Source organism: Brachionichthys hirsutus, chromosome 2, assembly GCF_040956055.1.
Source record: "Brachionichthys hirsutus isolate HB-005 chromosome 2, CSIRO-AGI_Bhir_v1, whole genome shotgun sequence".
NCBI classification, from domain to species: Eukaryota; Metazoa; Chordata; class Actinopteri; order Lophiiformes; family Brachionichthyidae; genus Brachionichthys; species Brachionichthys hirsutus.
The window spans coordinates 2,703,045-2,720,543 of NC_090898.1; the positions used below are offsets into that span (position 1 = coordinate 2,703,045).

At 40.2% G+C, this 17,499-nt stretch overlaps 1 protein-coding gene across 1 annotated transcript in view; it reads right to left on the reverse strand.

Moving 5' to 3' along the window:
* Nucleotides 1-3,904: 3,904 nt before the first annotated feature.
* Nucleotides 3,905-17,499, reverse strand: part of LOC137905801 (plexin-A1-like) — a 174,330-nt gene continuing 160,735 nt past the window's right edge. Inside the window, exons 23-32 of the mRNA XM_068750066.1 lie at nucleotides 16,822-16,888; nucleotides 16,388-16,534; nucleotides 15,755-15,914; nucleotides 14,642-14,745; nucleotides 14,464-14,560; nucleotides 12,318-12,508; nucleotides 8,344-8,513; nucleotides 7,324-7,536; nucleotides 4,763-4,913; nucleotides 3,905-4,000 (exon numbers count right to left, since the gene is read on the reverse strand). Of these exons, the coding sequence (XP_068606167.1) occupies nucleotides 3,905-4,000; nucleotides 4,763-4,913; nucleotides 7,324-7,536; nucleotides 8,344-8,513; nucleotides 12,318-12,508; nucleotides 14,464-14,560; nucleotides 14,642-14,745; nucleotides 15,755-15,914; nucleotides 16,388-16,534; nucleotides 16,822-16,888 (1,396 nt within the window). The remainder of the gene's footprint in view (nucleotides 4,001-4,762; nucleotides 4,914-7,323; nucleotides 7,537-8,343; nucleotides 8,514-12,317; nucleotides 12,509-14,463; nucleotides 14,561-14,641; nucleotides 14,746-15,754; nucleotides 15,915-16,387; nucleotides 16,535-16,821; nucleotides 16,889-17,499) is intronic.

Consider the following 17,499-nt stretch of genomic DNA (forward strand, 5'->3'; position numbering starts at 1 on the left):
TTCATTTTCATTGCCTGGATCGCTGTTATTTTTATACATACACATTTCACAGTGGTGTATATCTTGAGTGAATATACAGTATTTCAATATATTTATTTTTCCATTAATTCCATTCCATTCAGAACACTGAACCTCTTCCTGGATGTCCTTGTGGTAGCTGCAGACTTTGCTCGGCGTTGCTGAAGCGTGTGTCCACCGGTCTTTTTGGGGACCTGTCGGCCTGATATTCCGGTCCCCATGTGGACATAACCTGCAGGTGTGTTATCTTTGCTATGATAAACGAAGCTGCGAAAGGAAATTTTATCGACTCTATTCGCAGTTACCAGATGAACTTCTCACTTTACACTTCCGTTGTGGTCGGCAACACATGCGCAGAAGAATTTCTGCCACTTTTCAACTGCGATTCTACCCCCTCCCCCTGATCCAATATTCGGGCACCAGTTGATTTGTACGGTTTTAAAGGGTCCTGAGTATCGCTGGCAGTGAAAAGGGGTCGACAGGTATGTGGTTGTGGTACTGCCTGTTGTTTGGGTACCATGGAAAATTGATGTGGTTGTCTTTCTCTGACATCACTGTTTCTTTTTCTTCTATTATAACTTTATTTGTGTTCATAACCACTGGTTAATGTGGACTTGTTTTTGTCTGATTATTACATTGAGAAATAAGATACAGTGGAATATCTGTTCTCGAACAACTCGGTAGTCGAACAAATAAAGGAATTTAAATTGCAAAGGTCAAACAAATTGCATTTTTTTGGTGCTTTTTCAAGTTTCTGTTTGCATTTATGTTAAAAAATTGCAACATACATGGTGTTAGTCACCGTTTGAGTTCATTTTTCTTTCTGACCGTAACCATCACATTCTTTCTTGGCATACCAGCCTATCATCTTTTATGAAGTACGATTTTCAAAAGTTGCGCCATCGAGGGCTGTGCCACAGCACGGCGAAACATGAAACAAGACGGGCAGAGAAAAAATTGAAAAAAAGTTCTGATAAGAAAATGCAGCGGATTTATTTGTTCCCCCTTTCATCCAACCATAAATCCAAAAGTCTTCCCTAAAAATCAGATACGCAAGAGTCTTGATCGGCAAGGTCCCATGAGATCCGATGGAAGAAGAGGCAGAGCAGAGTGAGGGCCACAGACACTAGCCCAGCAACCTCCACTGATTCAGTGACCGGGGGGGAGGGGTTAACTCTCGTATTGAGTTTTGATAGGTGCTGGAGTGGTGGATCTGGCATGCATGAAACATCCACCAAAGGAAAGAGCTGTCACCTCGGGCCCAACACGGGTAGCACGCCCCCCCAAGAATACCCTAAGCCGCAACAGCACCCAGAGCACGACCCCCGGGGCCGGCTTAGCCCTTAACCAAAAAAAGACTTTAAATAACTATATAACTGTATCCCATGCTCTATGTATATTATACGTAATATACATTACTATTGCAACATCACATCACCAGCAGGGTAAAACTAACCTGTTTGTAACAAAGTTGATGACTGATGCGGCACAATCTCACCAAGATTCTGTCCTGCAGCCCCCAAGTAATTTGAGTTTGAGACCCCTGCTGTATATGGATCCTTAGAACAACATTTTCTTTTGTTTATCTAGTTTGGAAATGCACTTGTATTAATTATTTGTTAAACTCATAATACATCTTTGAAGCATGTGAATATGCTATCAAAGAACCTGATCTTCATTTGTGCCATCTTGCTTTAACATTAGCATTAACATTTCTGAGACCATAAATATAATAAGATGGGAAGTGTGCAGTGTTTTTTTTTTTACTACTCTTGGAAGCGTTTTATGATATTTATCTATTTATCTTTGGTCCACTGGACCGGACAGAGAGCTTTCCCTGCGACTATAAATACCAAGACAGCAGCAACCTTTAAATTAAGAGTCGCGTTTTGTTCCTCTCAAACTGTAGGTCAACCTGTTATAACACATACTCTCAAATGAGACTTTTTTTTAAAGAAGAAATCTACCAAACCTGACAGAACCAACTGCAAAGTTGTTTGGTATCTTAATGGCAGCATCCCCAGTTCTCCAGTTAACTGGTTAGTTTCCTTCTATCTCTTTCACAGTAGTATTTCATTTCACATCTCAGAGATGCAGTGGTGAAAAGTATGAAAAGAACCCACAACCATGAGGCAATGTGACTGTTTCCATTGAATTTATATTGTTCTAAAAGATGCATCTGATGTATTTTAACCTGCCTTTGTTTGCTTCTTTTCAAAAAGAGACAAGAGGAATAAACATTGATGTATGTTTACCAGCAATGTGGCTGTTAATGTAAAATGTACTTTTTTTCTAACACAGGATGGATAACCACATATAGAATATATTACCCTGCTTTGTTTAATAACTGCATTTTTAGCCTTTGTAATTATCATTGTTCTCATTTCACACTCATGGGGGGAAACACATATCTTATGTATAAATGTCTTAAAGCAACTCAAGTTGCAGGCCAGCTTAATGCAAGCACAATGTTTGTTGACCCCTAAAAAGCCACAAAATAAAAAAACGAGAAAGGTCTTCAACTGTTACAAAAACACACAAATCAAGCTACATTTCAATATCATTTCAGAAACCACATTTACATTTCTAAAATCCAACCTTTAGACTAGAAAACAGGTCAGAAATGAAGCAATGCTTTGTAGCCTCCTGCACACACTGGTCCTCATTTAGTGGTAGACATTTATAAATGAGTCTGACAAATGGGGGAATCTAGAAAACAGGATCAAGATTGTGTAAAGCACATTATACCAGAGTTCGCTATCGATGACTGCCAAGTCCTTCAGCAGGTCTGATCTAAATCAGCTGGTTTTTCCCTGAAACACACAAGCTCAGACAACATTTGTCATTTGGAGCCAAATGTGTAGCATCCATCGGCCTCAGAACATCATGAAATGCACAAAAGGCCTGTAGCGTACATAATCGTTTTGCCATTTACCTATTTTTTTAACTCTCACTTTTGCTCACTAAGAATGACATATTCATCAAAACACATTTCACCTAAGTCTCTTTGCACTAAACAACATTCAAAATAAAACCTTGTGTTTTCTTTGTGGCGATATCAAATCCTCCTCACACACTTATCTCTTATACATTACAATGGAAAACAATTATTTTTATTTGTTTTTAAAATCAAAACGTTTTTGTCATATTTCTTTTCATATACATGTGTCTCTCTCTATATATCCATATATCATTTTCTCTCTTTTGATTTAGCTTTGTTGTGCAAATTCAGCAGTAACACAAATGGCACAGCACTGGGGAGAATAGGGAGTTTGGGGAAGAGGAGTTTGAAACTGAATGCGTTAACAAATCAAATGCTGCGCTGCGATACTGAAAATGTCTTTAGTTAGACTGCAGTTGAGCTCCTATAGATTTGGAGAGTCAGTACAAGAGGATAAGTTTTCCTGCAGAGTCCTTCCTCATGGTTGCTGCAGCCTGTGTAGTTTGTATTGTCAAGCAACTGCCTTGCTGAAGTGTCTTATAGCAACACACTGAATCTCTACTGGCTCCGTGGCTGCTCCTCTGTAGCGGTCCCTGACCTTTGACCTCCACTGGAGGACAGTGATAGAATAGAGACAATCCTTACAGCAATAAGCGTACCAGAATATATCCTGTCACTTTATGTACCGTCTCGACCGTAGCCAAGGCTGTGGAAGGCTACCGGCTGGAACCTATTCCATCAGACTTGATTTTGTTGCGTGGGGCAGGTTGAGTGAGTGATAGAGAGAGAGCCTGATCCAAACTGATGTTGTTTTTTGTCAAGCGGTATTTTCTTCTGCTGCTTGTGAGGGTGATGACAACAGATTTCACACATCCAGGGCCAAAAGCGTCAGGAAAGGCTTGTCGGTTGGCCGTATCCACTTGCCACGGTGTGATTGGCTGGTCCTCAGCTTGCCAAGGCCATAGTGTCAATGACCTGCTCCAGCTTGCCACGGAGCCGCTGTCTGCGCGATTGCTCGTCGTTCTGTAATGCTGACAGGATCTGGACACAAACGTGGAGAACGATTATGCTGCAATGTCACACATCGGTCACTTCAACGAGCGCTACATGGTGCGCAGATTCACCAGACGTTCAGTGGCGAGAGATCCAGTTGCCTTTTTCGTGATCACATTTTGAACATGGGCAACTACTCTAATACTACTGTTATGGGGGAATGGGGAAGAAGAAAAGTGGGAGGTGAAGGAGTGACGTCAACTTGTCTTTCAACACATTAGAACGTCATAATGTTGGGGAAAACAATGTTTGTCCACCAGAAACTTCAATAGGATAGAAAAAGAGAGGGATCGGGACAACCTTCAAAGATCTCCATTTGGTATATTAGGGCTGTGAGTTAAAAGTATAAAAACTCATGTACCCATTTGCATGTATATTAAAATAAAAACCACATATTGCATATTGTTCTCGTCCAACTATTTCCCAAATCATCAATATATGTCTACCAGAGTACACACACACTCTTGAATTGTATGGTATACAAGTTGGTCTCGAAATGACAATACACACAAATGTAGTGCACCTGCATTAGGCTCATGCTTTTATGTGCATCCTAATGGCTATCAGTGTAACTGAATTCAGGTCCAGGTCCAGGTGGTTAATGTAAATGAGAATTCGTTCTCAATTTACTGACCTGGTTAAATAATAAAATAAAAAAGAATATTTCATGGTATTAGTCCAGACAGGAACGACACACTGCTACCCAGTGCTGCCTGTTCGAGCACTGCTCGGCATCCAGCGGCTGCTCACCTCGTCTTTGTATTTGGTAATGTAGGAGTAGATCTCGTGCAGCGCAGACATGCTGTTGAACTGGCTGAGGTGCAGGCGGGACTGCTCTGCTAGGTAGGCACTCATGTCTTGATCGCTGATGGCCGGCATACGAGAGATGTCGGAGTAATACCTGCAAGAGAAGGTTCGTTTGGATTTATATCCCGATCTAAACTTCACTGAAATAGCAGGACTGGTTCTTAAATATTCTGAATGGACCTAGTGACGAGTCGGTTGTCTCAGCAGGAGCTAATACAACCCTAATATGTGACTGAGTCAGTGTAGCCCATTTTGTCATAATTCTCATCAGATTAATTTGTTCATTACTAATGGAAAAAACAGGTTTAATAATTAACATTGCAGCTTTACAGGAAGTGTCTGCTCTGACAAAAGTCAACTTCAGGAATGTATCCGGCCATACATTTCAGTTTGAGATTTGAGCAGCAGCTATTAGGAGGAACACTTCCTGACTCTTTGCCCCCTAGTTGTACAGCTCATGTGCACGTCCGTACCACTGCAGTCCTCCACCAGCGTTTTCTGTGAGATCAACTTGACAGATCCTATGCACAAGGTCACCCTCCACCTTCACTTCCTGATGAGTGCAGGTAAGATGATGAAGTTTCTGAGCCCAAAGGCCCATTAGCTGGTGAAGCAGAGGAATTCCAACTTCGACCTCCGTCAACCAACAATGAAACAAATATTTGGATTGCAAGTATTGAAAAAAAGTATTTTTTTTATTTTTAAGGTAAGTGGAGTTGTTATTATTATTAATAAGGAAGAGAGCTTTTCAATTAAATGACCTACAGATAAAAATAACTCGAACAATTCATTTAAAGATTCATCCCGCTCTCCCTTCAATCCGTAATGCTATTGACTGAAAGTTGCGGCTCTCTGAGTCCATCCTGTCAGAACAGCATCAACCTTCACCATCATCCACTACATGCTGTTGGCTGCATCCCAGTAGTAGAAGCCCATTGAGTGTAAGGCGGGAGGAGAACACACAGCAGTCTATTGTGAATATATTGAAATATTGAGCTGTACTGCTACCGCTCAGCAAAATATACGTCTCAACTATCTCAAGGTATCCTGCAGGACAGGTTGAGTCTGGGTTAGGAGGCATAATGAAAACAAGATTTAACTGCATCCAATTAACCATCATCTATAAATCCTCACCTCATACTACCACAAAGAGACTCCAAGTATCCAGACTTGCTGAGACACATTCAAGTATGCTGCTCTAAATAAAGCAATGGACCGTGTACCGGGAGAACTGATTGCGTCTTCAGCCAGCTGACGCTGCAGCAGCAGAGAAAGAACAACGTATGACGGAGACTTGTTTGTTTTTATAACAAACACAGTTTAATCAGTTTAAACTGCTTAATATGTAACTTAATTAACACAAGCAGGTGCTAGTCTCTGTTCGCTAAATAAAAAAAAACACCTGTGTAAAACTCAGTAAAACTAAATTTATATTTCGCTAGTTCACGTCTGTTTTTAGTAACGTATCACGTAAAGCATGAAAATTCACAGGCGAATGTTACGTTGGCAAAAATCCGGTCGTTTTTCAAAATAAAACATTTTAGACACTAATAATCGATACAACGGAAATTGTATGCATTAGTTATTCTTTCTGTGCGGCATGCATTTATTTTTATATAACCGTGACCATCACCTGCCCTCTTTGCACACCAGCCTATCATGTTTTATTACAGTAATATATCCTATGTTGCGCCACAGAGGGCTGTGCTACACCACAGTGAAACATGGACAATATTCTGAGGAGAAAGTGCAATGGATTTATTTATGCTCCTTGTTTCACCCCCCTTCATCAAACCATAATTCCAAACGTCATCCATAAACATCAGATACACAAGAGTCTGGATCAGCTAGGTCTCAGGAGATCTGAGGAAGAAGAGGCAGAGCAGAGTGCGATCCACAGAGACTCTGGTATTGGGTTTCAATAGGTGCTGGTGTGGTGGATCTGGCATGCATGAAATCTCCATCAAAGCTGTCACCTCGGGCCCAACAAGAGCACCACTGACCCCCCCAGAACAGTCCAAGCCACGACAGCACCCAGAGCAAGACCCCCCCGGAGCACCACAGGAGCCACCCGCAGGATGACCGACCCAGGGTCCCTGAGTGGCAACTTGCGAACCAAGGCCAGATGGGTGGAACGGGGCACCACCATCATCCACCCATCACATCCTAGTGAAAAAACCCTACCCTAATATTGTGTTCACCAGTTCCCAGGCTGGAGTGGAGTGGACAAGTGAGTGTGGTGCATTAAAAATGGGGGAAGGCAAACAGGGGATGCATCGTGCACTATGGTCTAAGGAGCTGAATAAGGCTGATGGCTGGACCAGAGGGATGGCAGATAGGTGGTCTAAATCCATCTTTTACTGTCATAGATTTTTATGGTTATAAAAATCACATAGAAAGCTGAAAACTGGTATTACTATTTTCTACACCCAAAATGTTTCATATTAATAAGACTGGCGAAAGGCTTCTAAAATATTCGAAATGAAGGTACAACTCTGACTCACCTCTCTACCCAGTTCTTGTAGTTTGGGATGTCTTTCGCATAGAGAAGCTTGTTTGAAGGCGAGTCTTTTCCGAGTTTGTGTGCTGATGTGGAACAGGAGTCCATGAAAGTTTGGGCCACCACAGACAGACAGGCATCTGTGATACTGTTCTTTTGGATGTCAAACACAAACTGAGGGTTCTTGATGACATTCACCCAGAACCGCAAAGGAAGACTGGAGGGAACATGTAAACATTTTACTTATTTTATTATAAATACGTAACAACATCAAAGCCTTTTTCTTTTGTGTAACTCATACTCAAGCCTCAGAATCTAGAAGAGAATGTAATCAAATGGGAATGTATTAAAACTTCACCAAAATGCCATGTATAGAATATCCTGATCATAACACAAACACAAATGATGTATGTAAAACAAAACTTACAGTGCTGCATTAAAGATTATATTAAATGATGCAGGAAATTATAACCAAGCATCTGATAGCAAATACTTTCTTGACATTTGAAAATGTATTTATTGATTTAATTATATAGATAGAGAGTCAAATATTTGCATATTAAAGTGATCAATGTGACTTCCTCTTATATGAATGAAGCCCATGGCAAAATGTGAAAAAAAGCACAATTTTGCTCTAAAATTATTTCAATTATCTGATGAACTATTAGGTCCAATAAAAGGAAATACATTATCTTCTTTGTGTAGGTTTGATTAATTTCTCTATTATTTTATTTTTATGTACCTACATTTCAGAAAGGTGTTTAGAATATTCATTATTTTTTTAAATTAAACATCTAAATCCAATGTCAACTCAAAACTGTCAGAGGTAAGTATTGTTATATTGATAATGATATAAAAATGAAATATACATGTTATCAGAATGTAATTCTTGTATCATTATTAGTCATATTCATATTCAGCCATCTTAACTCAGCCAACTGAAGGCATCCTGTGCAGAAGATTTTCCAAATTATGATGATCTTGAAACAAATTCACACTTCCAGCTGCTACAGGTGCTACTAACCAGTTGCTCTTCCAGGTGTGTCGTACATCGAAATCTGAAATGGAGTGTTTGTCGGCCTGCTCATCCAGGAAGTCAAACATGTACTTGACGGCCAGTGGAAGTGCACTCCCTCTGTGGGCTGTACTGAAGATTGTCTCAAACAGGTCGTCTACAAACTTCTGTAACGTACCCTATGTGGAAAGAAGAGGGGGACATTTATGTAAAATGCTGCATCTGTCACACATGTTCTTAACAGCCCACATGTGTTGGTTGTTCTGCAGTTCTGCCCCTCTCAAGTGTGACAAAAGAGTTTTGAACAAAGTTAATGCCATAACTTGTGTTGGATCATATTTTTCTTTATTTTTTAATTAATATTATTTACTTGAATAAGTTTGATTATTTATCGATGGAGTAGTGTGGTTTTCTTAACCTGATCAATTGAAAGGATTTATGTTATAACAACAGCAATAATCGATCCATACTATACAATTGAATATGCAATGTTTGTAACTTAAGTAGTGAACTGATGAAACGAAAAAATTCAGCAACATGGCAATAACAATAGCAACACACTGCAATCAGGAAATCAATAATCTGCTGGCGGTGACGATTGAAAGTTATTTGAACCCCGGCGACATATGGCGCTCAGGATCAGCACTGGACAGCTCCATAGGTAGTCGGCTATATATGGAGCTGTCCAGTGCTGATCCTGAAAGTGCCGTCTTTTACGCGGCATTGACTCGGGGAATGTTCTTTATCTTGCCAACTTCGGTTGGTTTTTTTGGTTTGCTCATGTCCATGACAAGACAAGGTGGTGGCTTTTTGGTTTTGCTTTGATTTTGTATCGATTATCTTTGTTCCTGCGTGATGATTGCATTTGAATGGAACTTTTCCACATTATTAGATGTGTTAATTTATTCCCATCACAAACTTTGGTTCATACTTATGATTTTTCTCATTTACAGTTTGGCTTTATCTTTAACAATTTTTAAGTTACAACCTTTTCAAAAAGTGATATCAAAACGTATCAATTACTATTTTATTGTAATTACTGTGGCGGCTAAAGCGTTAAATAAAAAGAATAGTTATTTAACAGCATGTTAAGGAGTATTTACATTTATTTTACATTAAATGACATTACATTTAGTTACATTTTTACTGTGTTACGGTTTACATTTGGCCTTTGAACATAATGCTAATGTTGCCCCTGGAGAAAATGAGTTTAACACTCATAAATAAATAAATACAAATAATTGGTATGCGCTGTACTTCCATGCTAGTTACTTTGACTGATTTTATTCATCTGATTCTCGTGATAAATCCTCCCAATCTACCCCTTTACTAGAGGGGAAGATGAACATCTCTTCAACCAGAGGTTGACATTAAACAGTTTAACTGTGCTGTATGACAGAAAGGGGCATCCTTTACTCCCACCGGTATCCAAATATCTGGGATTAAATGTGTACATTTTCAGTGTGAATTGTTTCACTGGAAAGTGATGACTATTACATCGAGTGTAGGTAAATTAATTCCCCCACGCCAACACATTTGTTTCCCACATTCTTCCATCTGGCATAATTTATTACAGCAGAAATGTTTGGGGATCCCCATTGCAAAATTGAGAAGGAATAAATTCTGCCCCAGCTGCAAAATGGCGAGATCTACATCGGCAAGTAGCACTGCAGACAGACACAGAAAGACAGCTACAGAGACACAGGGACAAGGCAAGTCTCTAAATTGCGTCTGCCTGTCTGCTTCTCACACCCCCCCCCCCCCTTCCCCCATCATGCTTGGCCCAGGCTTCAATTCAAAGGAATTAACCTTTTCCCGACACCCCCAGCGTCTGTTTCGCTGCACTCGACACCGTAAATCCAATTTATATTAATCTGCCTCTTTCGTATTAGCAATGGAAATTGACAAGCATCTTGTAACTGCTGCAGATTGCTGTATCTCCACATCATATTTACAATTAGGAAACAGTCAAAACTGAGAGGCCCGGAGGAAGGAAAAGAAAGACAGCTGGTAAGTTTATGCTGCAGGGTTTCATGATAGACTGAATTGTTGTGGGTCGATTTATTCCAGTGTGAGTGAGTGCAAGAGTGTTTATTAAATGGGTCCTTTTGCACACAAAAAATATAATGGTTCATCATCAATCAAGAACATGTTTTCCAATATGATACTCTTTCAAACCATCTGGTCCACAACATGCCTGTGGTCACAGACATAATGTATGTTTCACTGGCTTTGGGTAGGGAGTTTAAGAAGACTCTAAGTTTATTCCTTTACCCAGCATCCAAAAGTGATCTTACCAAATTACTCAGCAGCTGAAAAAGCAGATTCAGGCCTTTCTGTCCAAATGATCCCAATATGTGGAGTGTGCAGTTTTCAAAGTCTCCCATTTCAGAAGAGGTGAGTATTGTTTTGTGCATTCAATTCAAGGATTCAAAGTGTTTATTGTCATTTATACGAAAGGGAAATTAGTTTCCCTGTACAATTAAATTATTGCTTTGCTGCCCACGAGGAATGGCCGCAATGAATAACAATAATAATAGCAAAGGAAAACACAAAGTGCAAATAAAATTCAATAAATAATATAAGATAGACTAAATTCTGCATGTGCAAATGTAGGTGCATTTATGCATGTACAAGCAAACCTATATGCATATGTACAACAGAAGATGTGCAGCTCTCAGGAAAATGTGCAACGTCTGATCGAATGGGGCGCCGGTGGCTCAGTGGGTTGGCAAGAGAGTCCACCTGTTCAAAGGTTCAAAGGTGGAGTGTGCGCTGGTGGCTGCAGGTCTACCTCCAGGGTACTGCCGAGGTGCCATTGAGCAAGGCAATTAATTGTTAAACGTGCCCAAACAGCAGTAGGGTGTAAATTACATCTTGTCTGTGTGCAGTGTCGGTGCACTGTGCAACCAGTGCGCGTGCGCAATTTGTTAGTATGAGGTTGTCCTGTCAAGTGTTTAAAAGTCTGATGGCAGTTGAAAAGAGAGTTTTATTAACCTACTTGTCCTGCATTTCAAACTTCTGTACTGTATGTATGACAGAAGTATGAACAGTCCGTGCTGGAGGTGGCTCGGGTCCGTAAAGATGGAGGCAGCCCTACTGCAAACTCTGCGGTGATAGATTCTCTGAAGAGAGGGCAGTCTTTACCACTACGCAGGTGCTTGTGGCAAGGTTATTATCGTTAACGAAAACGAACGAAATGACGAAAACTAGAATTGAAAAAACATTTTCGTTAACTGAAATAAATAAAAACGATAATTAAACTAACTGAAACTGTATTGTCTATCCACAAAACCAAATAAAACGTATTAAAATTAAAGACACCAATCCCTTCGTTTTCGTCTTTGATTTATTATGCTTGAGGAGTTTTACGTGAACTGGCGGCTCCGCAGTCCGCACGGCACCTCTTGTCACTGCTAGTTTAGAGTCCGGTTGTTGACGTCACTGGCAACATGGTGAGGGAAGTTGGGAGAAAGCGCCAGCGTCCCATATGTGATTTTTTTTTGTTACGACGGAGAGAAAGACAGAAGCTGAGTGGGTTGGACCCTAGGCTGGGAAGCGGAGCAGTCCACCGCTTCACCGGTTCGAGTCCCAGCACAGCCGAAATGTTGGCTGGTGGCTGGAGAGGGGCCAGTCTGCCTCCAGAGCACTGCCGAGGTGCCCTTGAGCAAGGCATTGTCCCCCCCCAACTGCTCCAGGTTACATGCATAATACAGTGTTGTCGTGTGTTTGCAGTGTAAAAAGTGTGACATATAATGACAAATAAAGCCTTTCTTTCTAATCCTCACATGATCTTAAATTAAAAGTGCTTTGATCATTTATTATGATACATTCATTACTTTCTCCCAGGTGTGGCTATAAGAAACTCAGTGAAGAGTTTAACTGTAGCCCAATGGTTCCAAATGCTGTTGAAGAGTAGCCTTTAAAAAACAAATAACAAAATCAACAACAACTGGTGAGGAGCTAACTCCTGTGTATCTTACTTTTGTAGCTAACAGCCTGGTCAGGTAGATCTCTGAGACCATCTTGCTGCTCCGGTCTCCCTCCCTCTGGTCCGAGTGGTCGTGGTTCTTCACCAGATGCCATAATTTGGTTCCGCTCTCCAGGTCAGGGGTAATCATCGGTGTTCGGGATCGAAGACTGTCTGGACTACTGGTTGTCCTGAGCATACTCTCTGTGTTTAGAGACACAAATACAAGCTGTGTGTCAGAAACTTTGCATTCATGCTGATTGCTATTGCTAAGAAAAAAGCCATTCATCCATCCTATAATTCCTCTTTTTAGTGGGTGGTTATGTTGAGGTGAAAGGCATATACAGTAATGCCTCGACATATGAGCCTGCCTGCAATATTTTTGAGATGCGAGCATAAATTTGAGATACCATGACGCTAGATGGCCAAGCGCGGTTCACTCGTTCAGTGATTTTACTAAAATCATTTTACTCATGTCATTGTATGCTCTAAAGTGTTGAATTTAACATTTATCTAGTAATTTAGAGGATAAATCAAAATATCGCGATATATATCGTGTATCGCGATAAAGCCGAAAATATTGCGATATGGGTTTTAGGCCATATCGTGTAGCCCTAGAAAATGGCAAAGCACATGTGACACATTATGAGTCATCGTACTAAGAAGAAAGCAACCGTTTCAGTTATTCAAAATGATGATATCAATCATGGTGAAGTCATGGAGCTGAGAAGTTGAGCACTACCGAAGCGGACCGACATCATCATCATCAACATGTTATAAATTGTTCTTATTATCTTTATACACCAACCATAAAAATTAAAAGTGAATCATAATTGACGTGTATTTTTAACTGATATTTGAATTCGTAAATGGGGTTTTTAATGTTTCAATTTAAAGTTTCTCCTGACTCTAGCATTGATCCAATCCAGTGGTGAGATAGAGGTCCCCACCCTACATGACTGTGTCAAATTCCATAAACATTGGTCAATAATCAACCGAGATATTGAGGAACACATTTTGAAGCTCCATTGACTGTAATGTTCACGAAAAATTCAAAGTGGACCAGACTGTTGTGTTTCCAGCCTGAACATGCTTGCGAGCGAGCTGACTGGAGCAGAAATAAGACAATCATTCTCCCTGAACAGACTCTGCTACATAACTCCTGCCTTCCTCTCTCCTTCTTGCCAGATTGCGCTTTTCCGCTCCTGTGCTTGCCGTCTCGCCCCTCTTTGCGACTCCAGTGTCTCTTCGACGTTTTTGTGTTTTCGTTTTCCGCTACATCAGTGAGTGTGAGTTTCTTGGTGCTTTGTTATACTTTACCTTTTGGCTGTATTTTTCTTTCATTTGTTTGCTCCGGACTCCACCTAAACAATAAATATAAATGGGGGGGAAAAACAAAAAGAAAAAAATATATACATAAAAAAAAGAGTTAATATAAATACAAAAATATAAAACAAATATATTTTTGTATTTATTTTAACGTTTTATTTATTTATATATATATTTTTAAATTTTCGTTTTTTTTTCATTTATATTTATTTTTAATTGTGGCAGTTTTGGTCCTCCATATCCACCCAGTCTGCATTTTGAGTGTTAAAGTTAGGTCCGATGCGTGTCCGTTGTAGCTGGGCTTTCTAGTAGTTTTGTGTTTTGCTTTTTAGGGAGAATTCTAAATCAAATTTGATTCTATTAAAACATTTCACACTATTCCCCGAGTCTCTGTCGCAGCATTTTGGGGTTCACACTTACACCCAGCTTTGACCAATAGGTGCACATGCGCTACGGTCAGAACACATTGTATTAGCGGGTCAGGGTTCCCCCCCTGCCCACTGTAGAGTCATTTATCTTTAAAATCCTTACATTTCCAGTGACGTTTAGTGCTAACAGGCAGGTGTCCTCTCTCTCACTTGGTCATTCTACTGGGGATTAAGGTGCCTAATTTAATTTATGGACTGCTTAGATGTGGAATGGCCTGGCCTGATAGCAATGGATAAAAAAGGATTGCCATTCACTTGGAGGGAGCTGAGGGGAAAAAAAAAAAAACAATGACGAGCATGGCCACAATAAATAAAGAGGAACAGCCATTGGCTTAGTTAGAGGTTGTGGGTAAAGATACGCTTTTGAAGAGATGGAAATCATTGAGAAAATGAACATCCTACCGTATCTACTGAGGCTCTTCGTGAAGGTGGAGGAGTTGGAGATGTTGTACGCAGAGTTCTGTTTTGGCACCAGGGCAATCACTGAGCCATCTGTCACCTGCATGTCAAGAAGAACACCAGAACACTCTGCGTCAAACCAACTGCGGTGCAGATCCTTATTGTGGCCGGTGTCGTGTACCTGATAGTGAGCCAGTGTGTTGAGTCTTTTCCAGTCGTTGTCGATCTTAGTTGTGACATCCTCATCTTGCAGAATGATTCGGGCCATCCGACCTTGACGCCATTCTTCAGTCAAGAGAGGGCAAATGGGAAGAGCGCAATGTTTTCATCAGGTCTTCAGCTAAACGTCTCGCAGGAATAAAAAATCTCTTCATACTGAGTCCAGCTGTAAAACAACATACAGTGGAACCTCGGTTCTCTAATATAATTTGTTCGGTAACTATATTTCCCCTAAGAAATAATGGAAACTAGATTAACCCGTTCCTGCGCACCAGATAAATGCCAATTTAAATGACTACAGTTATATTAATAAGTAACTGTCCTTCTTGTTTTTTTCCCTTCTTTCTCTTTAGCTCAGTTTTCTTTAGAAAAAGTCAAAAATGTTGATTTCTCCATACCATACTGTGCAACAATATCACAAACACGGACGCCATTTTCATATTTGGCTACTATTTCCTTCTTCAGTTCAGCACTTGTTCTCACTACTTTCCTCTTTTCGTTTCCAGTCGTATTACTGCTGCTTTTCTTTGGATCCATGACTAAAAGCTAAAGAGAACAAAGCAAAAAAAACACGTACGCTCAAAACACTTAGCACACCAGTCTCCTGTGGCAGGTCGACTCAAACTGAACCTACTCGGCTAGACTCCGCCTTCGTTCGCGTGTCTTCAGTTCACCTCGGCTCCACTTGTGTGTTCGAACTTCAAAAATCTGTTCGACTTCTGAGGCATTTTAAACCGAGCCGTTCGAGAACCGAGGTTCCACTTTACTATATTTTAAATCTTGTATTAGCATAGTTATTTAGTAGTTGTATTAAAATAATATAACTTTGCTTATCGTTAGGTACATGATACACAGTCTTGCAAACATAAAGTAATTTATTGACCAAACTGTGAACAGTATTGTTTTGTAAATTCACAATTGATATCTATTTTAATATAATTTTACTTAAACTTTTCAAAATAGTACCTTAAAGTTAATGTTGTTACCAATTAGTTGCTGCAAATTTACAGTTCAAGGTTTTCTCCACTGTAATTACACTTCGAGCAGTTGATAAAAACAGTAGTGCAGATCATACCCAGGTCCATATCAGAAGCCTTGGGCCTCTGAGAGTAGGGGCTGCCCTTATAAACCGCATCCAGCAGCTTCTCTTTGACCTGAGTGATGGTGTCACAGTTCAGGCACTTGACCGTCACCTCCGTGGCGCTCTCATTCTCTGGGTTAACACAGTGCAATGTCTGGCAGAAAAACAGGCGGAATGGAAAAAGAAATCAAGCTAAAGTCGATGCAGTCGGTAAGTGGGGGGTTTGAATAAATGTACCAAACAGCATTCTCCGGCCGAGTTTATTTGCAAAGCAAATAAACAAAGTTAGGGCCGGAACAACTCAGCATTAGCTCTCTGGCACAAAGTGTGGCAGTTTGTACATGTTTCTGATCCGAACCTGAAGTGCTTTGTTTCCACAAAGACAATGTGATTATTCCTGGGCAGCAGCTGGGTCAAATCATGTCCAGATAAAGTTGTCCCTCCAAACACAACTGATTCTGAAGCTCAATATTAATTCAATTGGAAGGAATTTCGGTCCCTACTGAATGTTTACTTTGCAGCTTTTGATTTAGTTTGGGTTTGCCTAATTGTCAAATGAAGCTTCACGACGCTTCAAGTGACCCAGACTGCTGCAGAAGAGCCTCAAGACACAGAGAGTGTGCTGACCAGTGTTTTGTAGTCAATCTGCTGCCGGATGAGCTTGTCCTCGCTGAGGGAGTAGCGGGCTTCTCCGGTGATGCCGTCTATGGGCCCCTTCTCCATCTGCTGCTTGATGGCACAGTGGAGCATGAACAGAGGTTCGCCAGCACACTCCTGGTGAGAGAGGAGATAGGATGAGGAGTTGACGGAGTTTTGAGGACCGGTTGACAATTCTCAGTAATTACCACCCCTCTTGAGGCTGCGTTTCTGCTGGTGGTTAAAAAAAAAAAAAAGTAAGAACATATTTTGTGGCCAAAAGGAAAAAAAAATCCATGAGAATTGCCTTGATCTGGTGTTCTGGAATATTTGAAATTATATGAAAATTCACTTCAGAGGACTATTATTATTATTATTAGTGAGTGTTTAAAAGGAACAGCTAGAACATCGCAGCTGGGGCTTACCTTGAGGAACTTGTATAAGAGGAACGTAAACCAGTTGGTCAGCATCTTCTCAGCCACAGACTCCGTTCTGACACAGACAAATTGAAAACACCTTAAAAGAAATTCGATTACATTACTTACACACATGATTATTAAACAAATGCCATAATTTAAAACTTCAACATTACATGTAAAATAGATTTACATGTCTGTTGGCATTGGGCTCCATTAACCTTGTTTATGTGTTTATGTGTGTTATTTAAAATAACGTCATGACTTCCTTTGCTCACAAAAAAAAAACTAAGGGAAGGTATTTCTTTTCAAGTTAATCATTTATAAATTACAGACTGTGTTTTTGAAATTCTAAATTTTTCAAATACATACTACAAAGACAACACAGCAACATCATTCCCTGTTTAAAAAAAGTTTTTAGCCATCTTTTGGATCCAGCGCGCCAGTCATTCCTACTTTTCTGTCAACTATGACAAACAAGTAGAAAAAAAAGTCCTGTCATTCTCTTCTCCTCAAATCCTTCTATCCGGCTGGCTATCTGTCTTTATATATATATATATATATATTATGGCATGCCGTTCAGGAAATGATTATATATATATTTAAAAGGTGAAGTTTGAGAATATGGACCGAGCGCCAATACATATATACCAAACGCTGATATATATATTTCAAACGCCGATATAT